The 17,582-nt window shown below is 43.5% G+C and overlaps 2 protein-coding genes across 2 annotated transcripts; one reads left to right on the top strand and one right to left on the bottom strand.

Annotated features, from left to right (window-relative positions):
• Nucleotides 1-2,185: 2,185 nt before the first annotated feature.
• On the bottom strand, nt 2,186-6,907 carry foxa1 (forkhead box A1). The gene is made up of 2 exons (XM_010751286.3): nt 6,627-6,907; nt 2,186-4,636 (listed from the first exon to the last, which is right to left on the bottom strand). Exons 1-2 carry the CDS (start codon nt 6,690-6,692, stop codon nt 3,479-3,481), a joined length of 1,224 nt encoding a protein of 407 aa, XP_010749588.2. The 5' UTR covers nt 6,693-6,907; the 3' UTR covers nt 2,186-3,478.
• Nucleotides 6,908-13,044: 6,137 nt separating this feature from the next.
• Nucleotides 13,045-16,216, top strand: lgals3b (lectin, galactoside binding soluble 3b). The gene is made up of 7 exons (XM_027274686.1): nt 13,045-13,137; nt 13,753-13,773; nt 14,477-14,528; nt 14,727-14,929; nt 15,026-15,114; nt 15,566-15,734; nt 15,866-16,216. Exons 2-7 carry the CDS (start codon nt 13,765-13,767, stop codon nt 16,022-16,024), a joined length of 681 nt encoding a protein of 226 aa, XP_027130487.1. The 5' UTR covers nt 13,045-13,137; nt 13,753-13,764; the 3' UTR covers nt 16,025-16,216.
• The last annotated feature ends 1,366 nt before the right edge of the window (nt 16,217-17,582 follow it).

Raw genomic sequence — 17,582 nt, forward strand, 5'->3', positions numbered from 1 at the left:
TTGTTGAAAACAATGAATTTATTTATATAGTCATACATAATTAGTGAAATAGTTGGTGGTGTGAGACTTAGTGCCATAAAATGTTACGTACTTTTTGCAGAAGATTGTTCCCTGTGCACAAAGTTCCATAGTGCATGAAAAGGTGAAGAGTGAGAATGACAGAAACGCCACCTCATTGACCTCAAGTCAATGTAGCATGAAAATGATTTTAAATCTGTTAATTTATGGTAGAAAAGTTACATAATGTTGATTTCAATTCACAGCTATAACATTTCTGACTCCATAAGTATGTAATAATAACAATAATAATAATTATTATTATTATTGTTGTTGTTATTATAATTATTGATGTTGTTGTTGTTGTTGTTATAATTATTATTGTTGTTATTATTATTATTGATGGTTTGTTCTCGGCCTGACAGCTGTGACCCCTCCACAATAAAAGCCTCTGTATTTGTTTAAATGATGAAGGTCACCGACACAAAGCAGCTGATCCACAAATCAAATGTCACGTGACACATTTCACGACACATAATTAACAGCTGTCAGTGAATGCATCACCAGAAATCAAAACTCTGTTTTAATAAAAATCTAAATGTTTTATGAGAAACAGGATGACGTCACATTTCATCACTGTAATTATCGCCTCCTGATTAACAGTTTAATCTTTGCGTTAATTAGTTTTATATACATTAATCAATCAGTCAGTCATCAAATCAAATCTGATGAAAAGTTTCAATGTCACGTGATCAAGTTGATTTATTTTACATTTTAGAAAAAAAACTTACAAATTATTTTTATTTTTATTCTTTTTAATTTAATTTATTTTGTTTAAAACAAAAACAGGGATTTTATTTTGAAGCTTTAATGTTTTAAATCTTCGGCCGCTCCTGTCGGCTCCGTGCCGCCGCTTCGGGGATCATGTTGGCGGGTAATTAGCGGATAATTACAGGATCATTAGAGACATTTCGCGGTGAAAAAGCTTCAGATCAAAGTGAAATCTGTCGGGATGTGTTCAGGTTCACGGAGCGGCGGCGGAGGTTACAGCCCACAAAGAGGCTCCAAATCCGGCGACAGCGGCGGCGCTTTGAGGCGCTTTGAGGCCGCAGGAGGTTCACCGTGTTCGGCTTGATCACCAGCATGTCGGAGGAGGGAGAGCCTAGAGAGAGCCGAGGACTGCCGGCCGAACCCGAGCCCGAGCCCGAGCCCAAGCCCGAACCCGAACCCGACCAGTCCGAAGAAAGACAAGAAGAAAAATAAAAACAAAACAATAAAAACAATTTAAAAACGGAGAAACAGAAAATTACAATAATAATTAATTTTAGTTTGAAATCAGAGCCAGAGAAGATCGATCCGCACAGACCCGCACAGACCACAGACCCGCACAGACCACAGACCCGCACAGACCCGCACAGACCACAGACCCGCACAGACCCGCACAGACACGGACAGTTTTTTCATTCACACTTTGTTTTTTGTTTTTTTAAAAACATAAAAATATTTCAACTGTTTTTCAGTTCTGATCATCTAATTATGAGGAAACAGCTGACAGCGAAGTACTCATTAATTATTAAAGAATAATTAATGAGAATGAAGTCACTTCATCTGAACAAAGAAGGATTCTGAACTAATTATACAAATACTACCAGCAGTATAAACTGTAGTATTTCTAATAAAACACATTTATTGTTAAACAGGTTTGAGAAACTTGATGAGTAATCATCAATACCTGAATAATCAGCTGATCAGTGACGATCAACTTTAGATAATTGATGTCCAGTGAAAAGTCCAAATAAATGTGCTGAAGTTTTCCTGCAGATCAGACAAACTGAACACGGATCAATCAGAACAAATCCATCAATGTTTCCATGTTTTATTTGAAAATGACAGAATAAGTTACGAACCTGAAGAAGAAGAAGAAGAAGAAGAAGAAGAACATGCAGCAGAGTCGAAAACCCACAAGACACAAACACAATGAGGGGGCTCTTTAAATCCTCCTTCCTTCCCTCCTTCCTTCCTTCCTTCCTTCCTTCCTTCCTTCCTTCCTTCCTTCCTTCCTTCCTTCCTTCCTTCCTTCCTGCAGGTGCAGGATGATGAAGAGGAAGAGGAGGAAGTCAACGTTCCATTTTTTTCCACAAAAGAGAAGAAGAAGAAGAAGAAGAAGACCTCCCACATCATCCATGCACATGGTAATAATAATTAATAATAATCAATAATAATAATCAATAATTAATGATCAAGAGTGGATTTTATCATCAGACGCATCAACAGTCAGAGAACAGACAGGAAGTGTTTTCTCCTTTTACACACAGAGTGAGAGTCACCAAACAAAGATCCTTTATATCAATCATCAATCAATACTTTGAAATCGATCAGAACCGATCATCATTATTTTACTCATCAATACTGCAGTTATCAGTTTATTCATCATTTCACGTCTTTTAATAACTGAATAAATACTGAATCATCAATAATTAATCAATAAATAATTGTTTCATTTACTTTCATAAATCATCAATATGTCTCATTGATAAACTTTATTGATGATCGGATATTTGAAATTACTCTGATAATATTTGACGGATTCATCACTAATCGATCGATTGTTTTTTTAAACGATCGATGACTCAGCAGAAGGACTGATCAGAAATCTGCCCGGATACAGACGACAAACAGAGAGGCGGGAAAAGTGAAGTGACCCTTTAATCTGCGGGAGTTTCTCACTCTGAGGGTCGTGACCCCTCCAGAGGTCAGCGGAGACGCAGACGAGGTCGTGGGAGAAAAAAACGCTCCTCGAGTTTTATGATGAAATACAGCAGTTCTAAAAATTAATCTGTTACCATGACAACCACCTCATCAGCATCACCAGGTGACCTTTGACCTTTGAATCGTCAGAAGAGACAAACTCAGACTCTGAGGGACTTAAGGAGGTCTGAGGAGGCTGCAGGGTCACATCTCTGACTTGGAGAGCCCCTAAAGGTCCACTGAGTTCTCTGAGTTCTGGTTCCTGGTTCTAGTTGACATTTTCTGTGCAGATCGTTATTTTTAACGTTATCATGCTTTTAATTTGAAGAGATTTTAATTTTTAGAGGTCTGAATTCTGGATCTGATCGGACATAAAAAAAAAAAAATGCACCACAAACCGATCTGGACCAGCCGATGGTACTGGACCAAGTGATGGTCCTGGACCAGCCCATGGTCCTGGACCAGCCCATGGTACTGGACCAAGTGATGGTCCTGGTCTGTTTTTTCTGAACCTTGTTTGGGACTCTGTGTGTAAAAGGAGACCACAGACCTGGGATCAGTTTAACAGCTGAGTGTTAGCAGGTCTCTTTGTGTCCTGGTCTGGTCACAGTGCAGAGTTCAGTTCAGAGACCAGCAGCAGCAGCCGGGTCGATCCCATTTATCACAGTCAGACAGGAAGTCCAGGACGGCTGCATGCAGAGAGCAAGAGTCCAAACAGGAAGTTCAGTGGGTACTATGAGGTGTTGAGGAGTGGTCTGGGGTACACTCCCTGGTAGTAGGAGGCCTCCAGAGGCTCCATGGTTCTCCCTCCAAGGCCGGACGCCGCCCCAGCACTGTAGGAGGAGTACTGTAGCGCCTCGTAGGCCTTCAGGTCCAGTTTGTGCTGCTGCTCTGAAGACGACATTAAATTATTGATGGAGAACGGGTGGTTGAAGGAGTAATGGGGGTCTCCTTTCAGGTGCAGCTGGGACTCATGTGCCATGGAGTGGGGGGGTAATGACAGAGAGGACAGGAGCTGGGAGCCGGACACCTTCAGGTCCGACGCCACGCCTCCCCGCAGGTCCAGACTGGGAGGCGAGGCCGCCTGGCTGGAAGACGGCAGGGAAGAAGAGTCCAGGAGTCCTGGAGGCTTGATGGAGTCCCCAGAGGGAGACGCTCCTCCACCTCCTCCACCCTGCTCCTTCCTGCCCTCAGATTTGGGTGACATCTTCTTCTCACACTTGAACCTCTTCTGGCGACGCAGGTAGCAGCCGTTCTCAAACATGTTCCCAGAGTCTGGGTGCAGGGTCCAGTATGAGCCCTTCCCCGGTTTGTCTGGTGAGCGTGACACCTTGACGAAGCAGTCGTTGAAGGACAGCGAGTGCCTGATGGAGTTCTGCCAGCGCTGCTGGTTCTGTCGGTAGTACGGGAACAGATCCATGATCCACTGGTAGATCTCGCTGAGTGTCAGCATCTTGCTTGGTGCCTGCTGGATCGCCATGGTGATGAGTGAGATGTAGGAGTAGGGCGGTTTGGCGTGTGGGTAGCTCCGTCTGAATGCCTTGTTGTCACGGCCACGGTTCAGCCCCCCTCCACCGTATGCCATGCCAGGGCTCATGGTAGGACTCATGCCCCCGTACGGGTTCAGACCCATTGAGGCCTGCTGGGCCGACACAGAGCTCATATTGGACGGGCTCAGAGCACCACCCATTGAGGCCACGCCCCCGCCCAGACCTGACATGGCCGCCGGAGCTGAGCCACCCATCCCCCCGACCGGGGTGGGGCTCAGACCGGTCCCGCTGTATGACATGTTGAAGGAGCCTGAAGTGGTCCCACTGCTGGACATGTAGCCCGACATGGAGCCCATCCCAAGACCAGAACCCATCCCACTGCCTGCCATTGGAGAGTACATCTGCAGAGAGACCAGAGACCAGTTACACCACAACCAGTTACACCAGACTGGAACCAGTTAGAAACTAGTTGGAACAAACCAGTTCAATAACAGGTAGATTACAGCCAGTTGGACCAGTACCTGGTATTTTATACTGGAAGAATCTAACTAGTTACTTAAACCAGTGGGTCCAGATTTTAGGCCGGACCACAGACGTGATGTATGACATATAATTATTGGGCCTTTCTGTTCATCAGTTTTAATCTTTCATTCAGTTCACTTCAACCTGCTCACTGCAGGACGGCAGGCTCTGCCTCCTGAACCACAGAACCCTGCTGAGCTCAAGTCCATGTTGGACCTCTGCTGCGATGACAGAATCAGTGAGGCGTCCATTGATTTGAAAAGAAAAGCTTTTAATTTGAAAATCTTTGACAAATTAAAGGAAAATTATTTTCATTAACAAATGTTTTTATATTTATATTTATTATGCCGAGAAATATTTTCTGTCAGAAACAAACAGATAAATTCAATTTCAAAGATTTGAGATAAATGAAATCAGATTAAATGTTAAAATCAGATTAAAATCAGATTAAATGTTAAAAATCAGATTAAATGTTAAAATCAGATTAAATGTTACAATCCAGCTCACTGTTCACATCCGCTTAAATTTTCCCCTCCGCATCCCTGTTCACCATCCGCTTCACTGTTCCGACCTCCGCTTCCTGTTCCCTCAGATGCCATGTTCAACTCCCGATTCAACTGTTAACACCCGATTCCATGTTTCACCTCAGCTTACCTGTTCAGAAATCCGCTTCCGCTGATCACTTCATTGCACGTCTGTTTAAACCAACATTTCTATGTTTAATTAAGTCGCGATGTCAGTGCTGCAGATTTTTCTTTATTGTATTTATTATTATTCTATAAATACTTATTCTTGTATTATATATTATTGCTGATCGTTGATCAGAATATTAAAAAATTACAATTTTCTTCTGGCGTGGAAAAAAGATAAAGAAAAAACGTATTTTGGAACATTTAATCAACATTTTTCACACGTCGAACAAACATTTAATGAAAGAACCTTTTTTATAAAAACTTTCTTTTTTCATAATTTTAAATATCAAGCTTTAACAGCTGATAGTTTATTGATGTCAAAGAATAAAGATTTCTTTATTTCATCACTTTCAAATTTTTTAAAATCACGTTTCATTTTTTATTTTGGGCCTTTTTTCTGTCAACAGACTTGAATTCATAATAAAACATAAAATATAATAAAACATATATAATATAAACTTTAATACAAACTGGAATCATAAATGATTTTAAAAATCTTTAAATTAATTAATTAAATTCAGTTTTTGTTTGTCAATAAAACAGAATGTTACATTTTTATTATGATTTTTAATGAATCAGCTCATAACCTGATCGATATCCATGCACTTATTATTTTTTACCAGCCCAATAGAAAACAAACTCCAGATATTATTATTTTTTTCTATTATTATTTTTTATTGTCGTCTTTGCGTCATTTTAAACTGTTTGATAAAAACAAAACTATCAAAGATTAAAAAAAACCTGATTTTGTTCTATTTGTTTTCATATATAATATATGAAACATATTAATATGACATATATAAATAATCATATATATATCTAAAATCTATGTGTGTCTGCGATCTCAAACCAAAGAAACGTTTTGTTTTTTTAGAAGAATCCGACAGTAATAATAAAAGGAAAAATATTTAAAAAAAACAAAAAATTATATTATTATTATTATTATTATTAGTATTATTATTAGTTTAATTATTATGATTTTAATTACAATACAATAATAACAACAATAATAACAATAATAATAAAGTTGTGTTGAAGTTTTCTGCTCAGAAACCTTCGGTTTAAATTTGGATCTTTCTCAGGACCTGGTTCTGATCTGGTTCTGACCCTGATCCGGAGCGCTGTGAGCGGGTCTGGCCGTAAAAAGCGGCGGTAAAGCGGGCAGAGTGTGACCGACCTCCTCGCTGTAGTATCCGCTCCAGTCCGGAGCCTCGTGCCCTTCCATCTTCACCGCACCCAGCATGACGGGAGCCCGCGGCCGGAACACGGATCATGCAGGTCCCGGTCCTGTTCTCCTGGTCCTGTCCCCGCTCTGTGTGTGTCCAGGTCCAAATGAAAGCGTGCCGTGCCGAGCCGAGCCGAGCCGGGCCAGGAGCAGCGGAGAGAGACAGAGGAAGAGTGAGGAGGAGGAGGACGAGGAGGAGGTGATGGTGACCTGCGGACTGACGAGATCCTCCTCCTGCTGCAGGTCCAACCCTCCAGGTCTACACACACACACACACACACACACACACACACACACTATACACACACCATATAGACACGCACACACACACCATACACCATATATACACACCATATAGACACACACACGTGCGCACGCACACACACACCATATAGACACACACACGTGCGCACACACACACACACACACACACACACATACACACCATATAGACACACACACGTGCGCACACACACACACACACACGCACACACACACACACACACACACTTAATGTAACTGATGAAGTAACTTTGTAAAGTGTCCAATCTGATTTGTTAATTATTTGTTAATTACGAATTTTAATTGATTATCACCTAACAAGTTTCTCCAGAACTCCTGATGAACACAGAGAACTACCTGCTGGCTCACCTGCTGGCTCACCTGGTGGCTCTGCTGGCTCACCTGCTGGCTCACCTGGTGGCTCTGCTGGCTCACCTGGTGGCTCACCTGCTGGCTCACCTGGTGGCTCACCTGCTGGCTCTGCTGGCTCACCTGCTGGCTCTGCTGGCTCACCTGCTGGCTCATCTGCTGGCTCACCTGCTGGCTCACCTGCTGGCTCTGCTGGCTCACCTGCTGGCTCACCTGGTGGCTCGCCTGCTGGCTCTGCTGGCTCACCTGCTGGCTCACCTGCTGGCTCACCTGATAGCTCACCTGCTGGCTCACCTGCTGGCTCACCTGGTGGCTCACCTGCTGGCTCTGATGGCTCACCTGCTGGCTCACCTGCATCATGACGGATTGGTTTCATTCTGTTGTCATAATTTTAACATCATCCATTAAAACAATGACACTTAATGACACTTTAATAAAGAGTCTTTAATTATTGTTAATTAAATATTTAATTAGGCTGTTTCATCATATAAACACACATTTATAAAATAACGAGATCACAATAATGATTAACGAAGCTTTAATTGATTAACTCATTGTCACTGATCACAGGTCAGTTCTGGTTCTGGTGTATTGGGTCCAGTAACAGAGAGGAACAGCTAAGGACACAGAGGAAGACGTCTGGATCTTTTTGATCTTTCGGATCAGAACCTCACTGCAGAGTTTTGGACCAGTTAGACCAGCTCAGAGTTAAATCTGAATCAAAACTCTTGTTGCAGGTCGGGCCTTTTGGACCTAGAACAATAGCCTGCAGAATACAGAACCAGTTGGTCCTGGGTTAGGGTTAGGGGTTAGAGCCCCTGCTTCAGTGTGGAGTTCTGGACTCTGAGCTTCAGTGTGGAGTTCTAGACTTTGTGGGCCTGGTGGAATAGGTCCATTGTGATTAGTTCCTGGTTCAGAGGACTCGCCCGTCTGAAGCAACCTGATCCAACCTGAAGGTTCCTGTTAGTCTGGAAGTGATCCAAGAACTGAGACCTGTGCTGACACCATGTGTGGGCTGAAGGTTCCTGTTTGTGAGTCAGATCCAGAACAGGAGGCGGGTCAGAGTTTCAATAAATCCTGCAGCCGTCACACTAAAAGCTCCTCAGTGATAATTATCCTGTTACTGACTCACCTGTCACCTGTCCATGACCGCCACGCACAGACTAACAGACTCCAGCACACAGGATGTGATTCCATACGACCTGACACTGACAGAGACTGAACCTGACCTGAACCTGGACCTGAACCTGACCTGACCTAAACCTGGACCTGAACCTGACCTGACCTAAACCTGGACCTGAACCTGGACCTGAAAGAGGTTACTTTCTCAGAGGGATCAAAAACATGCGGGTCTAACCACAGAGCTGTGTGTGTGTGCGTGTGCGTGTGCGTGTGTGTGTGTGTGTGTGTGTGTGTTACAGCCTCTTATTAAAATCTTGTTGATGTCTTTGTTTCTCCTCTGAACTCTTCAACTCTGTTTTATCAGTTCAACTCTCCACACGCACACACACACACACACACACACACACACACACACACACACACGGTGGTGTCAGTTCTGGGTGGATGCTGCCACCTGCTGGTTCTACAGATGAACTGATGATCAGCTCTGACTCTGAACAGTTTAAAGATAATTAATCTGCTGTGTCATGGCTTCAACTCATTTTGAGTTTATACTAAATAAATTCAAACTAAGTAAATCAGTGAATCTGTCACATGTTCTAAATTATTTATTGTTTTATTCTTTTCTTTTTTAGACTCATAAGATTCTTTCCTGGGAGTTTCTTCTGCTGCCACAAGATGGAGCCAGAACCCACAGAGTCCAAATCTGAGTCCAGGTCCCAGACCAGGTCCTATTCAGATACTTTATTACTCATTACTTAAAAGGTTACTTTTTGACAATGTCAATGATGACGATGATGATGATGATGACGAAGATGACGATGATCATTTTGTGTAAATGTGTTTTTGAAAAGTAAATTTTTAAAGTAAACTTTTTCAAATATTACTTTTGAAAGTAATAGATAAAACAAATTACTTAAATTTTGTATCCAAATTTTTACATTAGTTTTTATGAAAAATTTATAAAAAGTTATTACTTTCGAAAGTAATGGATTACTTTTGAAAAAGATTATTTTTTGAAATTTCTCTAATATACAATTTTCATAAAAATTTAAATAAAATGCAATGTTTTTTCAAAAGTAATTCATTACTCTCGAAAGTAATCCATTACTTTAAAAAGTTAATAGTTTACTTTCGAGAGTAATCATTTATTTTTGAGAATTACTTTTTCTCAATTTTTTAAAATAAATATTCAAACATTTTTATGAAAATTATTTTCATAAAAATTTTAAGTTTTTTTATGTGTTGGCTGTTTTCCACTCATCCCCCTCCCGTATGCGAACCAGATGATATGCATTCTCCAGATCAAGCTTGGAGAACACCTTTGCCCCCTGGAGCAGTTCAAAGGCTGTGGAGAGGAGTGTGAGGGGGTAGCGGTTCCACGATAGTCTATACAGGGCCAAAGAGACCTGCACCAGCAGGTGAAGAGGAAGGGCGTATGATCCCCGCTGCTAAGGAGTCTTGTATGTACTCCTCCATGGCATCTCTCTCAGGGGCAGGGAGAGAGTACAATCGTCCCTTGCGGGGAGAAGTGCCAGGGAGTAGGTCTATGGCACAGTCATAGGGCGATGAGGTGGCAGGGAGGTGGCCTTAGCCTTGTTGTAGACCTCTTTTAGGTCATGGTAAACTGCTGGAACTCCGATGAGATCTGGGGCCGGAACAGGAGAAGCTGGTGACAGCGACGGCGTCCTGAGGCATGTCTGCTGGCAGATGTTGGACAGGCAAAGCCAGGGGTACCCCAGGATGACAGGCTGGATTGATGTAGACAGGAGCAGAAACTGGATGGTCTCACTGTGGCCCCCGGCAGGAACATGCACACAGGGTTGGTTTTGGACATCACCCTCCCCAGAACATGTCCATCCAGGGCACTGGCTGAGATGGGCGATGGCAGTTTCTCTGGACAGAGTCCAAGCTGGAGAGCGAGGGTCTCATCTATAATGTTCCCGTCAGCCCATGAATCGATGAGGACGTTGACAGAGTGGGAGCCAGCATGCAGCAGAAACTCACCGGTGAGGCTTCGTCTTTTAGGGGAGGACCAATGATGGAGCTCACCAGTATACCTCCATTCACGGGTGAGCTCTGGCTTTTACTGGACACTGGCGACAGGTGTCCTGTCTGGCCACAGTACATACAAAGGTTCGGTCTTCTCTCCCTCTCCAGCTGCATAGGCTCTGGACCTTTCACACTTACAGGAGCAGTTGAGGCTAACGAGGAAGAGGCAGAAGCTACTGGAGTCTTGGAGTGAGGGAAACTGTGTGGCTGGATGGAACGTGACTGGAACTCCGAGCGTCTCTCCCTCCTGCGAGCCTGGATGCGCAGGTCAAGACGGGTGGCGATCTCAATTAGACCCTCCAGTGTAGACAGCAATTGGTAAGCTACCAGTTCATCTTTAATGTACCCAGCCAGCCCCCGCATAAAGACATCACGGAGAGTGGCCGGGTTCCAGTCACACATGGGGGCCCAGGTGCGAAAGTCTATTGTATAGTCTGTGACTGAGCGACTCTCGTCCAGTGTTGGCCCTCAGAGGTCCGGTACCAAAGACCCTCCTGAGAGTGGCAGGCAGGCAGGAGTCCCCCTCTGCCACTCAGCTGTTCCCCAAAGACGCGCCCTCCCAGTGGGTCAGAGGAAAAGGTTAGCGGCTGCAGGGAAAAGATGATGGAGCAGTTGCAGAGAAAGGCGTTACAGGTGACAGGATCGCCATAATATTGCTCAGGTGCTCCCACATTAGACTCACGGTGCGAAGGGAGAGGAGCACCGACTCCTGCCGGGACAGGCGGCGGAGCAGCAGCATCTGCCCGTGATGAAGATCTGGCTCCCAGCGAAGCAGGTGATTGCTCCAGAGACTGGCTGCGGGCGTTGAAGCTCGCATTTCCTGCAGCACTTGTGCCAGGCCCTGCTGATTCTCCACCGAGGAGGCTGCAGAAGCTGCAACCAACTGGTTTAGCAAGTCCTCTATCCGGGACATCCGGTCGTCAATCTGAGCTGGGTCCATTTCTGGCCAGATTGTACTGTAATGGCTGTGAGGTTGGACCCAAGAACAGCACAGACTGAAACCAGTGTTGGAACAGTTCAGTTTAATGGCCAAACAGAGTTGCAAAAATCCACAGCAGGTAGGGAATAGTCTCCAACAGAGCCAGCCAAAATAGTCCAACTGTCTAGCGGAAACCTCCGGGGAGGGAATCCAAGCAAACAGGAGACAGACAAGGGGCGAGCAGGGAGAGGAGTCAGGGACGGAAGGCTGGTCAAGATACCCGGGCAGGGACGACGAGGACTGGTCAGGGACAGGCAGGGTCGAAACCGGGGAAGCAATCCAAAGATAAACGCGCGAGAGCTTAGCATGCTGCTGAAGACAATCTGGCAGAGACAGAGTGGAAGGAGTGGGTTTAAATCAGGTGAGGAAACACAGGTGAAGGTGGTTGTGCTGATGAGGTGGGAGTGGCCGGCAGGTGAGTGGAAAAGTACTGGCAGGAGGAATGAAAAAATAAGGAGCGGATCATGACAACTACACTGATTTGAATGCATTAATATTTTTCATGTAGTGTCAGATTCTCCCTCTGGACACCGTCGTGACCAAAAATGTCTCATTGACTTCCATTCAAACCACATTTATTAATCTCTCTCTTTATTGTTTCAGAGATTTATGAAATAAATACTGATTGTGATGAGGTCGTCCATGGACAGGGTCTAGTACTCTTGCGTACGACGAGGTAGAGACTTGCAGTTACTTTTGTCTGAAAACCGGCATCCCCATGGAGTGATTCAAATTTTGTGAATGTAGACCACCAGTAGGTGCCCCAAAACTGATGGTAAGCTTCAGGAGGTGGCCTGATTTGCATAGAATAATGTGAAGGGAGGAAACATTTGCTGCCTCTGCATTTTCATACATGCAATCATAGATGAAAATATGTAAGCCTCTCTATTACCATTACATGAAGGAGGACACTTGGGGTCTTGTCATGTTCATATGGTTGAGGCCTTTCGAAATATCCATGTCCCCTTCTTCTATCTCTTTGGATTAAAGACTCCTTCCATTAAGGAGATAGAGCACTTTAATGATTTGAAAATGTGCCCATCCTCCAACCTGGCTATGAGAGGTTCTAGAAAACCTCAGCCAGGAGCTGTCCAGAGGACACTTTTGACCGTCGCCCAATTGATCTGATTTTCAGATAGATCTTGCACCCATGCACAGTGAAATTTTTGTGCTTTCTGTCGCTGACCCTAACCCCACTGACCCCCCTAACCCTGACCATGACCCCGACCCCCTAACAAAACAGGTAGCAGCAGTTGGCTTGTCAGTTGACAGCCAACTAGAATCATATTGGACCAGATCACAACTACTGACAGAACTTGAAGTCAAAAAACACAGACAGACAAGAGTCGTGTGTGTGTGCATGTGTGTGGGCGTGTGTTTCCATGGCAACACATAAAGACAAACCAATGACACACCAGAGTGTCAGTGAGAAGAAAAAAAAGTTTCTTTAAAAATAAAGTTTGTTTGGCAATGATCCCAAACACACACACAGAGCTTAAGTGTATTCTGGGTGTGGTCTGTGTGTGTGTGTGTGTGTGTGTGTGTGTTGGTGGGTGTGGTCTGGATGTGCGAACTGGGCGAGGTTCAGCCATTTAAAAGCCTCTCATGTTTCATATTGTGTCAGTTTGTGAGCAGCTCGTCTCTCTCCGGTGAACTCAGGTATGTTCTCACTTCCTGTTTTCTCTGCTTGTTTTTGTCTGTGTTAGTTTTTGTTTCCTGATTCGAGTCAGACGATGAAGTCAAAGTAGAAACAGGAGTTCAGTCTGAGACTGAGCGTTCAGTGTTGGCTAGCTTCCTGGCTGAACTCTTCTCACCCTGAGTCTATGAGTACTTCAGAGTGTCACAACGTCGATTATTTAAGAATATATATAACAGTTATGAATGTAGTGTTGAACTGACAGACTATAATCAATAATAAACTAAACTATGAGCTGGATAGGCTCCACCCACCATGATGGGAAGAGGTTATGGATGGATCATATTTATACTTACTCATCATCAGTTTGTCATAAGTATGCCAGAATCAGGTTTTCTATTATTAACAAGACAAATCACTGATCTCCATAATTCAACATCCAAAACAGAAAACACAAAAGAAGTTCTATAAATATTAAAAACACAAAGTGTTTATGTTGAGAACATATTTAGTAACATTATTTAGAACAGTGTTCTACATGTGTCTCAGTCCTGTCTGGTTTTTCTGGCCTTTAGTGTGTAGCGTGTCATGACTCGTCCACCACACCCTCACACTGTTTACTTTTCGCTCTGTTTCAGATCTCAGACGACATGATGAACGTGAGTCTGTTTGTTCATTCACATTTCTTTGTCTGATCAGATGTTTATACAGTCTTTAAAGTTTTGATTGAAACGTTAGGTTAAACTTATATTTAATAAATGAGTTTTCATCCTCCTGGTTTAATGCTCAGGCAGAGTGAGACTTTGTGAAGTGGACTTTCTGTTAAAGTAGTTAAAGTTTCATCTGGATGAAACCTGATTAGAGACAAACGATGCTATTATCCTGAATGTATCACGTGAACCTCAGATCGTCTCACGTGGACTTACTGAGTGTTTGCAGTGTGAAGGACAACAAGGTGGCATTCATCTCTAAAACCAACAACTTGATGCAGAACATTCCTGCAGAATCCGTCACCAACACGCCCTGAACTCAGTCAACCACAGAGGACTGTGCTGCATTCAGGGACAGCTTTGACACTCAGACAGATTAACTGTCTCACATTTGATAGACTCAAACTGTGCTGTCATTATTTAATGTGTGCAGGTGTGTTTTTCTTTTTATTGCAGATGGTAAACCTGTACTGATGTGAAACACCATATTTATAAATGAAACATTGGTATAAATAATGTTTTTGTGTAATGAACCTCTGCCTGTCATTAAAGACTGCTTACCTCTTTTACCTGCATCCCGAGTGCTGCATTTGAGTCCTGTTCCTGTGCTGCGTAACACAGAGTTTCACACTTCCTGTATCTTCTTTTGCAGCTGGAGGATGCTCTTGGAAGCGACCAATCAGGAGGGGGCAACGTCTGGCCAGGTATCATCTTCATCATCAGTTTCATGTGATCACACCATCTTTCATATTCTTCGATTAGTTTTTATTTGTAAATACTTCTTCGTGGTAGAGGTGCAGTTTAAAGGTCTTCTTGTGTCCAGAGTCTGGATCCAGAACCTGACATATGAATTAATTTGGCTATACTTTGCTTAAAATGACCAGGTGTATTTGTGTGAAAAGGTCAGCCCTCCACTAACCCCACCTGGCCTGGAGGTCAGGCTGGAGGTGGAGGTGTCTGGCCTGGAAATCAGGCTGGAGGTGCAGGAGTCTGGCCTGGAGGTCAGGCTGGAGGTGGAGGACCCTCTGCACCTGGAGGATGGCCCAGTCCTACAGTAGGACCTGGACCTGGACCTACAATCCCTGTTGCAGCCCAAACAAATCTGGTGAGGCAAAGTGATGGATGGATGGATGGATGGATGGATGGATGGGTGGATGGATGGATGGATGGATGGAGTTAATAGTTGTTTCCTTGTAAACAGGCGATTCCATTTGGTAAGAGTCTTCCTAATGGAGTTTATGACAAACTGCTTATCACCATCGGTGGAACCATCAAACCCAATGCTGACAAGTTAGTATGAACGCTTCAATAAGGGCTGGATGGATGGATGGATGGATGGATGGATGGATGGATGGATGGAAGGAAGGATGGATGGATGGGTAGATGGATAGATGGAAGGATGGATGGATGGCTGGCTGGCTGGCTGAATGGAAGGATGGATAGATTGAAGGATGGCTGGATGGAAGGATGGCTGGAAAGATGGATGTAATTGAGTCATTGTTAAAAGTCTGCAGGTGTTTCTTTGTGAATGTATGAACAGTGAACATGTTGAACATACTGAATGTGTTCCAAAGTGTTGTCTTACAAATGCAGCTCTGAATGTCATGTATGTATATGTAATAATCACTGAACCATGAATATGATGACTGTGTATTCAACTCTAACTTCCAAAGACCATCTGTAGTACAGGTCATGCACCTAGTGGATCTAGCTGATCAGTGCTGGTCTCTGGTGTTTTCAGGATCACTGTGGATATCGGTGCATCACGTGATCTGGCCTTCCACTTCAACCCTCGTTTCAATGAGGAAGGCAAGAAGGTGATCGTCAGAAACAGCTGTATCAATGATAAGTGGGGGAAAGAGGAGAGAGAGCTGCAGCACTTTCCCTTCGTTCGAGGACAGCCGTTTGAGGTAGAATATTTGAACTCTACCACTCAGAAGATTTCAGTGCTCATTTGAATGTACAATATCAGACTAACCCAAACCCTGTGGGAGAGTCTCTAAATTCCAAGTGATGGCAGTTTGTGGTTTTCTTGTTGCAGATGAAGATTCTCTGCACCAACAGAGAGTTTAAGGTGGCTGTCAACAACTCTCACCTGCTGACGTACCAACACCGGATCACCAACCTACGCTCCATCAACAGCATCCGCATCTACAACGACCTCACTCTGTCCAAGTTCAACATGGAGACTTTACCCTGAAGAAAACTACCAGAAATATACTGGGGATCCACAAGAGATCTACTAGGGATCATCTGTAGATCTAATGAAGATCCACAATAGATTCATTCTTGAACACTAGAACCTAAAAAACATTCAAAAAATGTTCTCAGTGGATCCCTTTTGTAATGTGTCAGTGTAACTGGTATCAATAAAGAGTTAATCTTCAATGTGTTTGTGACTCAGATGTTTAATTAATTGCATTATTCCATCATTTCCCCCAAATCCCAAATGTGTATATAAAGCAGCAGCAGTTGAGGGATTAATCAATGCCTCAGATATTGGCAGCTGCCGCGGCATTTCTGGTAGCACCTTAGGCTGCCACCGGAAATGCCACTACTAGCTGCCGCTGCCACGAATTGAGCCAGCCCTTGCTGAAGTGCAGCTGGTGTCAGAAAAGGAGGAAAAGAAGGAAGTGGAGGAAGAGAAGGAGGAAGAGAAGGAAGTGGAGGAAGAGAAGGAAGAGAAGGATTTTGAAGTTGCCTCAGACAGATTATTAGTGGACAGGAAGTCTCTTTTTCTCTCTCATGTCACAAACATGCTGCTGTACATAGAGAGTAAGTATAAATAAATAATCAATAAATAATTAATAAACAAATAATAAATAAATAGGTTGTGATTGATTTTAAGTCTTAATGATACAATAATGAACAACCAGAAAAATCTAATTATACAATCAAATCTTATGAAAGGAAATACAAAACTTCTACTGCTACTTCTACTTCTACTGATACTACTACTGCTACTACTACTGCTACTGCTACTTCTACTGATACTTCTACTGCTACTACTACTTCTACTGCTACTTCTACTGCTACTACTACTGCTACTTCTACTGATACTGCTACTACTACTTCTACTGCTACTACTACTGCTACTTCTACTGCTACTTCTACTGCTACTACTACTTCTGCTGCTACTACTACTGCTACTTCTACTTCTACTGCTACTTCTACTTCTACTTCTACTGCTACTGCTACTTCTACTACTACTACTACTACTTCTACTGCTGTTATGGAATTTTCTATCCTTAGGTTACACAAGGTCATGTGTGGGCCTTGAGGTCCTCAGCAGTATTAGTTGTTTGGCTTTGGTTGGGAACAGTAGGTGCCAGTCTATCTCAACACTGTGGTGTCCAGGGTCACAGAGACCTGTTGCTGCCTTCATAGACATAATAGATAGCTTGTTGTTGACGGTCCAATCTGCGTAAACAGACATCTGTGTCTCCAGACTAGAACATGCTGACAATAACACCTCCATGGGTAAAGACATTCTCTGTGACTCATTCTGGGCGTGTAGTTTTTGTGTTGATATCTTGGGGTTTAAAGTCGATCCACCAGGATGAGTTGGGCAGAATGTGAGACCGACTCAGGCACTTCTGATCAACTTTGAGAGTGTCTCTAATTCTCCTTGGCCAAGCGTCAATAAATAATACAGCATCAGACATCAGAGGCTCCTGAACACTTTCTGAACTCCTGACCTTTGACTTCAGCAACTTCTCCACAACAACTACTACTGCTAATACTTCTACTACTACTAC

Source organism: Larimichthys crocea, chromosome XXIV, assembly GCF_000972845.2.
Source record: "Larimichthys crocea isolate SSNF chromosome XXIV, L_crocea_2.0, whole genome shotgun sequence".
In the NCBI taxonomy this organism is placed as follows: Eukaryota; Metazoa; Chordata; class Actinopteri; family Sciaenidae; genus Larimichthys; species Larimichthys crocea.

What these genes read in the sequence shown, in the direction of transcription:
- lgals3b (XM_027274686.1), top strand. An exon ending in AGGGGGCAACGTCTGGCCAG is followed by an intron (nt 14,529 to 14,726) that starts GTATCATCTTCA and finishes TTGTGTGAAAAG; the next exon opens with GTCAGCCCTCCACTAACCCC. An exon ending in ATCAAACCCAATGCTGACAA is followed by an intron (nt 15,115 to 15,565) that starts GTTAGTATGAAC and finishes TGGTGTTTTCAG; the next exon opens with GATCACTGTGGATATCGGTG.
- foxa1 (XM_010751286.3), bottom strand. Translation starts at nt 6,692, where the DNA reads ATGCTGGGTGCGGTGAAGATGGAAGGGCACGAGGCTCCGGACTGGAGC. An exon ending in GCGGATACTACAGCGAGGAG is followed by an intron (nt 4,637 to 6,626) that starts GTCGGTCACACT and finishes GTCTCTCTGCAG; the next exon opens with ATGTACTCTCCAATGGCAGG.